This window comes from Hemibagrus wyckioides, linkage group LG05 (genome assembly GCF_019097595.1).
Source record: "Hemibagrus wyckioides isolate EC202008001 linkage group LG05, SWU_Hwy_1.0, whole genome shotgun sequence".
Lineage (NCBI taxonomy): Eukaryota > Metazoa > Chordata > Actinopteri > Siluriformes > Bagridae > Hemibagrus > Hemibagrus wyckioides.
This window is the reverse complement of record NC_080714.1, coordinates 28,474,259-28,486,758: the sequence shown is the minus strand read 5'-3', so window position 1 is coordinate 28,486,758 and position 12,500 is coordinate 28,474,259. Positions and strand designations below refer to the sequence as shown.

Sequence of the window (12,500 nt, the reverse complement as noted above, 5' to 3'; positions counted from 1 at the left end):
ATTACAAGCGCATGTTGCAGCTTCGCCTCACAGTTAGCTTCATGCTTTCCTTCTGCTGTTTTACGCTTAATTACGTTCTCGCTCCGTCTGTCCATCCGTCCACATCAACACCACGATCATCTCATAAACCGAACCGCCGCTAACACCTCCAACATCGCACCAATTTAAAGGCGAGCATTCTGCCAAACGATTCACGCCAGTGACCGCTGCCAGTCTGCACTGATGATGTCGTAAATATTTATCCCTTTAGATTTCGTTAGTTTTGAATGGTAATTGTTGATTTTTGTTTTTTCCTCCGCTGATGGATCGATAAACACGGATTAGACGGAGAGAATCACCGTGCCAGATCACCAAACAGGAAGTACAAACAGCAAGGAGAAAGGGGTTCAGTTTGATGAGTTACACCACGCTAACACCCTACACTGAAAAGCAAGAACAACAAAAAAAAAACTTTAGGTAGTAGAAAGAAAGTAGAAAGTATTTCCGGTTTTTATTTTCCGTCCCAAATAGTCTTTATTAAAATGACTAAGAGTTATTAAAAGATTACAATTTTATCAGCTTCTTCTGAAACCTTCTTAGAAAAAACAGCATCAGCATTCCGGCCGTCTCCATCCCTCCATCCCAATGAAGACCTCAAAAGTTTGTGACCCCCCTCCTCCCCCTGCTTCAAAAGAAAGAAAGAAAGAAAGAAAGAAAGAAAGAAAGAAAGAAAGAAATACAAAAGAAAGAGAGAAAAAGAGAGAAAGAAAGAAAGAAAGAAAGAAAGAAAGAAAGAAAGAAAGAAAGAAAGAAAGAAAGAAAGAAAGAAAGAAAGAAAAAGTAAGAAAGAGCGTTTCCTATAAGAATGAAAGAAAGACCTGAGAGCAGGAAAAGGTTTATTAGAGGAATAAAACATCCACGTTTCTTCTTTTCTTCTCTTCTAGCATCCTGACCCGTGTTTTTTAACCCTTTCTGCTCCGTGTGATAATGACAGAACTTTCTCAGGATAAAGCTCGCCTTGTTTCGGTCAGAATTTCCACAGACTTTTGCGCTCAAGTCTAGCTTTATGTTTCTGGACTTTATTCCTCTTCTGTAGGTGTGAGTGCTGACAGCTCTGGAGAACGTGACCTTTCATAGCAAGCGGTTCTATCCATCTTGGTGAGAAATGAGGCGAGGAACCCGTGTTCTTTCAGGGTACTCTGTCATCCTGACGCTGCTATTTAGCATTTTGGAAGCGTCGGTGTAAGCCATGATAAAGGGCCACTTCATTTCGGCCACCTGAGCTGATGGATTTCTGACATTCTGATATATGGGACACTCCAATGATGTTTATAGCGTTTAGCAGGTGGCCTTTTACCCAGAGCCGCTTACAGAATGGCTTTATAGTCTCCATGGAAGAAGAAGAAGAAGAAGAAGAAGAAGAAGAAGTTGTAATTCCGAGTGGGAAAAGTCTTTTCTCTGAGCTTAGAGTCTAGCAGTTGGGGGTCATGTCAGTTCAGAGAACGTGGTGGAATCAGTGGATGTCTGTAGAAGGTCTGGATTTGCAGCACTTTCTCAGCACGTAAACATTACATTAGAGTGAAATTCTTCCTTCCAGCTCGTTCGGGTCACCCGTGATCCAGGAAGGATTAAAGATCTCGGTTACAGGTGTAACAGCAGCAGCTTGAACCTCTAACCTTCTGACCAGCAGCAGTGAGCCGTCGCTAACTCCTGTTTAACACTTTATCACCTGCTGCTCCACACAGCTGAGGGCCTGAGACTCCAGACAAGCTGACATGATGCTAGAGAGTCAGTACTGGTCTTCAGAATCCACTCTATTGTAATAACACAATCACTTGGTTTCGGGATAGAAAATACAGACCGGAGAAGCAGGTCACGTTTTAATGTAACATAAAAGCGAGAGACGATTGAGAGAAAAAAAAGAGAAGGATAGGTGAATGAGAAGATTTTCAGGAGAACTCGGTGTGTACGGAACTTTCAGATCATTCATCCTTAATGTTTGGATATGATCAAGAGAACTTGTCCTTCTCTGATCTACAGACAGGAACGTTATCTCTTCCTGAAAACGAAGCTAAATTTTCCCTCATGTGTATCATATTAACACAATTAGATATAAAGCTATAAAACTCATAAGCGTAACAGCTAGCATTAGCATTACATCTGCTATCTCTTCTGTCTCAGTGATTTTTAAACAAATGACAAAAACGGGTGCGACTTGCGTGCCGTTTTTTTTCCCCAATACGTTGTAAATCTGGTCGGATTTTTATGAACCCCAAAAATTCCGAGCTTTACGCATTTTTAAGAGTTTAGCTAACGTTAGCTTCAGAGCGTGCTAGTTTTTATTGACTTGTTATTGTTTTTGTTCCCATCCAATAAAAAAAATGCTTAAAGGTTGGAAATAAAATGCAGAGTTGAATAATATTTGTCTTGGTCGGAGCGGCTGGAGGAAGGAGGAATTCGGGAAGCGCGTTCAGTGATGATGTTAGCTGTAAAAGAAAACGAGGATATTTCAGAGGTCTTTAATGACGATTCATTTCCACTGGTCCACTGATCCAGAAATGTGTCCTAATTTTATAATGTTTTATAATCTGATTTATTTTTTATAGCCGCTCTGAACGAGCATGCTGTCAAGCTCTGTGTGTTTTTCTTTGCTGTGTGTTTGTGTGTGTGTGTGTGTGTGTGTGTACAGTTATGTGAAAAAGTTTGTGCACCCCTGGCCAAATGTTTAAGATGAAAAGAAGTAAACATTATTTATTTAGTTTATTTTTATTTATTTATTTGTTTATTTATTCATTTGTCTTTCTTTCTTTTTTGTTATTTTTATAATGAATGAATGAATTAATTAATTACTGTTATTTATTTATTTATTTATTTATTTATTTATTTTTATTTATTTTTATTTTTTTTTTGCAGATTTGCAGTGTGCACTTTAGCTTTGATAAAAATTAAATCCAGAGAAAACTAAGGTCCTGTGCCGGTCAGCCATTCTGAGAGGCATCACCTCTTGCATTGCTTTTTCTGTCCAGTGTCGAGTCTTTTTTTTTTTTTTTCTTTCTTGATGAATGAATTTTCGCCCACTCTTCCCAGCAGAATGCTGAGATTAAGATCTTCTCATGGGAACTGTGAGGATCATTCAGCACTTCATCAGAGTTCCTTGGAGTGATGGATTTTGAGGTGTTTTGGATCACTGACCCGTTGTGGAAGCCAGCCTGTGTTTTATGAGCTTGGCTCTTTGGTGTCAGCTCTGGTTTATCTAGATATGGTTTAGCACACGTCAGACGTTGACGTTTGTGATGAGGTTGTAGGTAACGTTTCCTTCTGATGACTCTTCCATGCAGATCATGTTTGGGCAGTGCCACTGAGCTTTCAGATCTTTCTCCGATTTCCACAGTGAAACCTAACCTTTTTAATTAACCTCCGAGACTTTACCAAGTGAAGGGTGTACAAACTTTTTATTAAAGTAACTTTATATAATATTTAAAGGAAAAAAGAACAGATCTGATGGAGAGGTTGTGTTTGTTTTTCATGTAAAAATCCACGACATGTATATGATTTGGCCAAAACTTTTGCATGCAACTTGTTTCTGTGTGTCTGTGTGTGTGTGTATACAATTCACTCAATAATTATTGGCACTCTTCATAAACGATAGCTAAACGTCTAATTCTAAAGTAAACATGCAATGGTTCAGATTTCGCAAACAGCAGGAGAAAACAATTTTTCATTGTTCTGACAAAAACAAATCCTCCTCATTAAACCTACTTCTTTTTAAACAATAACACATGCACCAGAATTACTGACATCCCCTAGGAATATTTTAAATAATATTCAAATAAACTGTAATTCTTGGAAAATTTTTTCATCATTGTGTGTGTGTGTGTGTGTGTGTGTGTGTGTGTTGGAAGGCTTTTTTGGCGTCTCTCTGCTCTCACTTCATTTCCTGACTCAGCACTCACACACCACATTTGTCTTTGGATTTTGTCTCAGTTTGAGTTTCTCAACAAATGATATTTTCATTTCTCTCTGTGGTTGAAAAGTCTGTCGAGCAATCAATCAATCAATTCATCAATCGACCAACCAACCAACCAATTCACTAATCAACCAATCAATCAATCAGTAGCCAATGAATCAAAAAGTGAGTCAATCAATCAATCAGTCAATCACCCAACCAACCAATTCACCAATCAAACAACTAACCAATCAATTAATCATTTAATCAACTAACCAATCAATCAGTAACTGAGACAATCAATTAGTCAGTCAATCAATAATGGAGTCAATCAATTAATCAAAAATTGTGTGAATTAATCAATCAATTAATCAATCACCCAACCAACCAATTCACCAGTCAAACAACTAACCAATCAATTACTCAGTCAATCACTCAACCAATTAATAAATCAACCAACTAATCAATCAATAAATAAGTCAATCAATCAGAAACTGTAACAGAAACTAAAACTTGAATTGAATCAATTGAGTTGATTCAGAATTGATCTTATGTTAGAAGGTATGTCTGTGTTCGTGATATTTTCACCTGCTCAGGTGTCGTTTATTTTCAGCTCTGCTTTTAACTGAATCTGACTTTGACACGTTTACTTCAGCATCTATTTACGTTTGTCACCCTGCTGTCTCGCAGCAAACGTCAGTCGTGTCTCATTCTGCCCGGAGAAGGATGGAGGGAGTGAGTTATCAGCGGAGGAGTGTGCTTTACTGCGCTGTGGACTGAACCTTCCGGCTCTTTCCGGATCCCAGTACAACCAGAGAGCACACTGTGAAGCGGACTGCAGGTAACATCACCTAACATCTTCAGGCTAAACTCTGTACAGCTTCATTTCAGCCTCAGAACACACTCTTAAACACACACACTGTTACTGCTGCTTCCTGAACCTGCACACGGTGTTCAGTCAGCTTCACGCTGGTACTCTGGGCTGATGTTCGGCTTTTTAACATGTTTCACTGCACTCTTCCTTTTCTACACATTCTGACTAATGTAATAAACAAACAAACAAAGAAATGATATTATATACATTACAAATTTTATATTATGTCTTAATTAGAATATTGTTTGAATTATTAGAGAAATGCATATTATTTATTACTTTTTTCACATTTCTCCTAAAGTTCTGCTCTAATCCAGTCATATGTATAAAAATATAGAAAACATTTATAAATCGATTTTTATATGAATAATGTCAAATGTACAATATTTTACACAATATTAGGAATAATAATTACGTGAATCAGTATGTTTTGAGATTTGTTAGAATGTTGAATCAGGTGACTCAGTTGACTCACTTTTTGCTATTATTTAAAGTGAATCAAGGAATCAGTTTGTTCTGAGATTAGTTGGAGAGAAAATGAATCAGGTGAATCAGTTTGTAGTAAGAATAGTTCTACTGTTGATGAATCAGGTGAATCACTTTATGCTATTATTTAAAGTGGTGATGAATCAGATGAATCAGTTGAATCATTTTGTACTTATTAGAAGAATGATTAAGAACCAGTTGTAGCTCTCATATTAGTTGTTATTTATTAGCTGAACAAGGACATGTGGAACATATGAAATAAAAAGATAAAATAATTTCCATAGTTGACTTGCAATAGTTCAGGTAAAGGGAGAAAAGATAGAAAGAGAGAGAGAGAAAGAGAGAGAGAGAGATAGGGGAGGGGGCTTTCTCACGTCACTCAGGAGCTTTGCACAAAATCCATAATGAGCCAAATGACAGGAATGATTATGTGGAAGATCAGAGCGACGCACCAGGAAACATGAGCTCGCTCCATTCAGCTGGCCAAAGATTCCCGCTAGAATGGCCGCCATTGTCACCGATTATCCTACCTCTTATCCTCTGACTCCTCTCTGACCAAGATGAACCATCATCAAAAGCACACACACACACAGTGTACTGTCCTGTCTTAGTCTTAAATACCCTTTCATAACTACGTCCATGGCCAAATTTCCCGTATTATTTATTCATGAAGAGCCTCAGAGGCACTCCACAGACACACAATTATGAATTCCCTTTAATTCCTGAGAGAACTCTGCCCTCAGAAGTGTGGCAAATCAGACGGCCAGGAGAAACGCCCGTGATCGAATGTTTGAGCTGTTAGCATGGAGCGCTGGACGGAGGTCGAACAGACGAGATTTGAGCTTTTTTATCCGTCAACATTGAGGCCCGATTGTCCTGTCAGCTCTTGCTGCTCATATTCCTATGAGTGTGTGTTATTGTGTGTGTGTGTGTGTGTTGCAGGTCTTCATCCTTTCAGCAAGATCTAGGCTACGCTGTCAAGCAGGAGGAATCGCTGCCTTTCAAGCCGTCATCGGATTCGCCTGAGGTCTCGCCGGAGGCGGACGCCGTGGTGTCCTCGGCCCTATCAGCGCCGTCCGCGCCATATGCCTTTAATAATGAACATGGCTCCTCCCCTTCACCTGCTGTGTCTCGTCACTCGGCGCTACCGCTGAACTCCGGCGCTTTGAAGCGACACTGTCTGTCCGGCCGGATCGCTGCCGCCACCCGGATGTCGTCCTGCGCCAACGGCGTTGTTGAGCGTCTGAACCCGTCTCCACCCGCCTGCCTCCTGTCCTCGTCTTCATCCTCCTCCACGTCTTCGGTGTCTTCGTCGCTTTGCGAGGATCCCGCGTCCATGCAGACACCGGTGCCCAAGAACCTGAACCTGCTCCTGCAGCCGCAGCGGACGTTTCTGAAACAGGAGCCTCTGGACGACTTTTCTCACTCTGAAGACGATCTGTTTCAGCACCAGTACCACCCGCACCAGCAGCAGCAGCCGCTGTCCTGCCCGCCTCGGACCCCCATGCCACCCCCTTACCACATGCACCAGTACGGCTCTGGGAACGGTGCCCAGCTCCACCTCCAGAACCAGCAGGAACCATTAGGTGTGGCACGAGGACGAGGGGAAGACGGCGGTGTTGTTTACATGGACAAGCAGATGTGTCGGTGGATCGACTGCAGTGCGGCATACGAGCAGCAGGAGGAGCTGGTGAGGCACATCGAGAAGGTCCACATCGACCAGAGGAAGGGCGAGGACTTCACCTGCTTCTGGGCCGGCTGCATCCGACGCTACAAACCCTTCAACGCCCGATACAAACTCCTCATCCACATGAGAGTGCACTCCGGAGAGAAACCCAATAAGTGCATGGTGAGTGGATCACAACAAACACACACACACTAAACAAATACACACACATATACCAAACAAACACACCAAACATAAACACGCATACACCTCAGATACACAGTGTTTCCCCAAACACACAATCTTCAAATTTTGTTTAAAAAAAAACACAACCGTGTGATGGAGTGATGAAGTGATAGAGTGATGAAGTGATGGTGTGATGAAGTGATGGTGTGATGAAGTGATAGAGTGATGAAGTGATAGAGTGATGGTGTGATGGAGTGATGAAGTGATGGAGTGATGGTGTGATGAAGTGATGGTGTGATGAAGTGATGGAGTGATGGTGTGATGGAGTGATGGTGTGATGGAGTGATGGAGTGATGGAGTGATGGTGTGATGGAGTGATGGTGTGATGAAGTGATGGAGTGATGGTGTGATGGAGTGATGGTGTGATGGAGTGATGGAGTGATGGTGTGATGAAGTGATGGTGTGATGAAGTGATGGAGTGATGGTGTGATGAAGTGATGGAGTGATGGTGTGATGAAGTGATGGTGTGATGAAGTGATGGTGTGATGAAGTGATGGTGTGATGAAGTGATGAAGTGATGGAGTGATGGTGTGATGAAGTGATGGTGTGATGGAGTGATGGTGTGATGAAGTGATGGTGTGATGGAGTGATGGAGTGATGGTGTGATGAAGTGATGAAGTGATGGAGTGATGGTGTGATGAAGTGATGAAGTGATGGTGTGATGAAGTGATGGTGTGATGAAGTGATGGAGTGATGGTGTGATGAAGTGATGGAGTGATGGTGTGATGAAGTGATGAAGTGATGGTGTGATGGAGTGATGGAGTGATGGTGTGATGAAGTGATGAAGTGATGGTGTGATGAAGTGATGGTGTGATGAAGTGATGGTGTGATGAAGTGATGGTGTGATGAAGTGATAGAGTGATGGTGTGATGAAGTGATGGTGTGATGAAGTGATGGTGTGATGGAGTGATGGTGTGATGAAGTGATAGATGATGGTGTGATGAAGTGATGGTGTGATGAAGTGATGAAGTGATGGAGTGATGAAGTGATGGTGTGATGGAGTGATGGTGTGATGAAGTGATGGAGTGATGGTGTGATGAAGTGATGGAGTGATGGTGTGATGAAGTGATGGTGTGATGGAGTGATGGTGTGATGAAGTGATAGATGATGGTGTGATGAAGTGATGGTGTGATGAAGTGATGAAGTGATGGTGTGATGAAGTGATGAAGTGATGAAGTGATGGTGTGATGAAGTGATGGTGTGATGGAGTGATAGAGTGATGGTGTGATGAAGTGATAGAGTGATGGTGTGATGAAGTGATGGTGTGATGGAGTGATGGTGTGATGAAGTGATGGTGTGATGAAGTGATGGTGTGATGAAGTGATGGTGTGATGAAGTGATAGAGTGATGGTGTGATGAAGTGATAGTGATGGTGTGATGAAGTGATGGTGTGATGAAGTGATGGAGTGATGGTGTGATGAAGTGATGGTGTGATGAAGTGATGGTGTGATGAAGTGATGAAGTGATGGAGTGATGGTGTGATGAAGTGATGGTGTGATGGAGTGATGGTGTGATGAAGTGATAGATGATGGTGTGATGAAGTGATGGTGTGATGAAGTGATGGAGTGATGGTGTGATGGAGTGATGAAGTGATAGAGTGATGGTGTGATGAAGTGATGGTGTGATGAAGTGATGGTGTGATGAAGTGATGGTGTGATGGAGTGATGAAGTGATAGAGTGATGGTGTGATGAAGTGATGGTGTGATGAAGTGATGGTGTGATGAAGTGATAGAGTGATGGTGTGATGAAGTGATGGTGTGATGAAGTGATGGAGTGATGGAGTGATGGTGTGATGAAGTGATGGAGTGATGGTGTGATGAAGTGATGGTGTGATGAAGTGATAGAGTGATGGTGTGATGAAGTGATAGAGTGATGGTGTGATGAAGTGATAGAGTGATGGTGTGATGAAGTGATAGAGTGATGGTGTGATGAAGTGATGGTGTGATGAAGTGATGGTGTGATGAAGTGATGGTGTGATGAAGTGATGAAGTGATGAAGTGATGGTGTGATGGAGTGATGGTGTGATGAAGTGATGGTGTGATGAAGTGATGGTGTGATGAAGTGATGAAGTGATGGAGTGATGGTGTGATGAAGTGATGGTGTGATGAAGTGATAGAGTGATGGTGTGATGAAGTGATGGTGTGATGGTGTGATGAAGTGATGGTGTGATGAAGTGATGGTGTGATGAAGTGATGGAGTGATGGTGTGATGGAGTGATGGAGTGATGGAGTGATGGAGTGATAGAGTGATGGTGTGATGAAGTGATGGTGTGATGAAGTGATGGAGTGATGGTGTGGTGTAATGGAGTGATGGAGTGATGGTGTGATGAAGTGATGGTGTGATGAAGTGATGGTGTGATGAAGTGATGAAGTGATGGAGTGATGGTGTGATGAAGTGATGGTGTGATGAAGTGATAGAGTGATGGTGTGATGAAGTGATAGAGTGATGGTGTGATGAAGTGATGGTGTGATGAAGTGATGGTGTGATGAAGTGATGGAGTGATGGTGTGATGGAGTGATGGAGTGATGGAGTGATGGAGTGATGGTGTGATGAAGTGATGGAGTGATGGAGTGATGGAGTGATGGTGTGATGAAGTGATGGAGTGATGGTGTGATGGAGTGATGGAGTGATGGTGTGATGAAGTGATGGTGTGATGGTGTGATGAAGTGATGAAGTGATGGAGTGATGGTGTGATGAAGTGATGGTGTGATGAAGTGATGGAGTGATGGTGTGATGGAGTGATGGAGTGATGGAGTGATGGTGTGATGAAGTGATGGTGTGATGAAGTGATGGAGTGATGGTGTGATGGAGTGATGGAGTGATGGTGTGATAGAGTGATGGTGTGATGAAGTGATGGAGTGATGGAGTGATGGTGTGATGGAGTGATGGAGTGATGGTGTGATGGAGTGATGGTGTGATGAAGTGATGGAGTGATGGAGTGATGGAGTGATGGTGTGATGGAGTGATGGTGTGATGAAGTGATGGAGTGATGGAGTGATGGAGTGATGGTGTGATGGAGTGATGGTGTGATGGAGTGATGGAGTGATGGAGTGATGGTGTGATGGAGTGATGGAGTGATGGAGTGATGGAGTGATGAAGTGATGGTGTGATGGAGTGATGGAGTGATGGTGTGATGGTGTGATGGAGTGATGGAGTGATGGAGTGATGGTGTGATGGTGTGATGGAGTGATGGAGTGATGGAGTGATGAATGTTCCTGTAACCACGATGACGAACCCGTCACACTTTTTATCCATTTTTAGTTACCTTTCATTTGTGTAACGTTCCTGATGTTACGTGTGTTGTGTTATAGCAGCAATAAACAGCCGGTTCTTACAGTTAATAAGATGTTAATAACGACACAAGAACTTCTGACCAATCAGAGGCCAGAACTGTGCTGTTTTAACTCAGATCTCAGTGTGAGGTGAATGAAGCCTTGCAGAAACCGCCGGAGAAACTCGGCTGAAGTCACGCAGGTAAAACTCTCACCTCTCACGAGTTAGCTCGCTAATGAACGTCAAACTGTCCAAAAAAAAATCCCTGGTGTGACTGGCAGATAATCCAAACACACAATTAGCGCAGCGTTTGTGTAGGACGAGGACGTGTTTATTTTCCTAGCCTCTCATTTTTTTATCATGGGAGTGATGGAGATCTCACAACCCCTCCCCCACCCAGCACATCTGTTTAACATAACCAAACAATGCTAGCATTCGGCCGTATTTAAATAAGAGTTTTAAGCGTCCCACACGTATCGAGCACGCGGCCTCGCGTCCAAAACAAACACTCGGGAAACTGCGGTAGTCTGTCAGAGCGGACGCGCAGAGAAATTTCCTCCTCTTGCTCAACATTGCGGAATGTTTGATTTCTTGTCAGATACGTTCTGCTTAATATGAGTCGACGCCGTCCAACTCGCCTCTCCGTCTTCTCCTCGTGGATTGTTTTGAAGCGGGCCAGGAATCTCCGAACCACCTTTTCCGTGTCCTGAGTAATGGGTTCCAGGCGCGAGGTGAGAGTGTGCCGTGTCGACATGCCTCGGAACACGTGTATCGTCACATTTGTGAGCGCTAACGTTAACCGGTTCTGTTGTGAGAATTTAAAGCGTGATGCTAAGCTGTCGGTTAGCGAGTGCTAGCAAATTTCTTTCTCTGATTGGTCAGACGGTGTTGATTTATTTACTACAGCAGCAGATCTGACAGTAGCGACATTGTTTCTATAGCAACAGCTTGTTCGCAGGGGCGGGGCCTGTACTGTATGGCTTAGGTTGTAGAGAATTTCTGTATAGAGAATTAAAGCTAAACTCTCTCTCTCTCTCTCTCTCTCTCTCTCTCTCAATGCTCTCTCTCCCTCTCTCTCTCTCTCTCTCTCTCTCTCTCACTCTCTCACTCTCTCTCCCTCTCTCTCTCTCTATCTCTCTCTCTCTCAGTGCTCTCTCTCTCTCTCTCTCTCTCTCTCTCTTTCTCTCAATGCTCTCTCTCTCTCTCTCTCTCTCTCTCTCTTAATGCTGTCTCTCCCTCTCTCTCTCTCTCTCTCTCTCACTCTCTCTCCCTCTCTCTCTCTCTCTCTCTATCTCTCTCTCTCTCAGTGCTCTCTCTCTCTCTCTCTCTCTCTCTCTCTCTTTCTCTCAATGCTCTCTCTCTCTCTCTCTCTCTCTCTCTTAATGCTGTCTCTCCCTCTCTCTCTCTCTCTCTCTCTCTCTCCCTCTCCCTCTCTCTCTCTCTCTCTCTCTCTCTCTCTTAATGCTGTCTCTCCCTCTCTCTCTCTCCCTCTCTCTCAATGCTCTCTCTCTCTTTCTTTCTCAATGGGCTCTTTCTCTAGAAGAGGAACCACAGTGAAATTTGTGAATTTCCCTTTGGGATGAATAAAGTATCTATCTATCTATCTATCTATCTATCTATCTATCTATCTATCTATCTATCTATCTATCTATCTATCTATCTATCTATCTATCTATCTATCTATAACTAAAAACAGATAAAAGTTGAGCTGTATTGATGTGTGATGTAGTGTACTAACTTGAGGTCATCACACTGATGATTTTCCTGTAAGAGCACAGCACTGGGGTTTCTGTCTCCGTGCTTTGGAGCAGTTTTATGGAGCAGATCTCTGACTGATCCTCTGGAGCTTCACGCAGTGTTCCTGCTCTTCACTCAACACCCACCTGAACCCCAACCCTCGGTAACCTGTGGAAGATGTGTGTATAGAGCTGGAAACACTTTCACCCCATGCTCTGTGTGTGTGTGTGTGTAAACGCAGTCCTGATATCTCTCAGCGCTGACTGACAGCACAGACACGTCCAGCTTTTTAC

The 12,500-nt window shown here is 42.8% G+C and overlaps 1 protein-coding gene across 2 annotated transcripts in view; it reads left to right on the top strand.

Moving 5' to 3' along the window:
* LOC131353136 (zinc finger protein GLIS1) overlaps positions 1-12,500 on the top strand; it is a 118,096-nt gene that overhangs the window by 38,859 nt on the left and 66,737 nt on the right. For both annotated transcript variants that reach the window (XM_058389900.1, XM_058389901.1), the window contains exons 3-4: positions 4,616-4,766; positions 6,228-7,134. In XM_058389900.1, the coding sequence (XP_058245883.1) occupies positions 4,616-4,766; positions 6,228-7,134 (1,058 nt within the window). The remainder of the gene's footprint in view (positions 1-4,615; positions 4,767-6,227; positions 7,135-12,500) is intronic.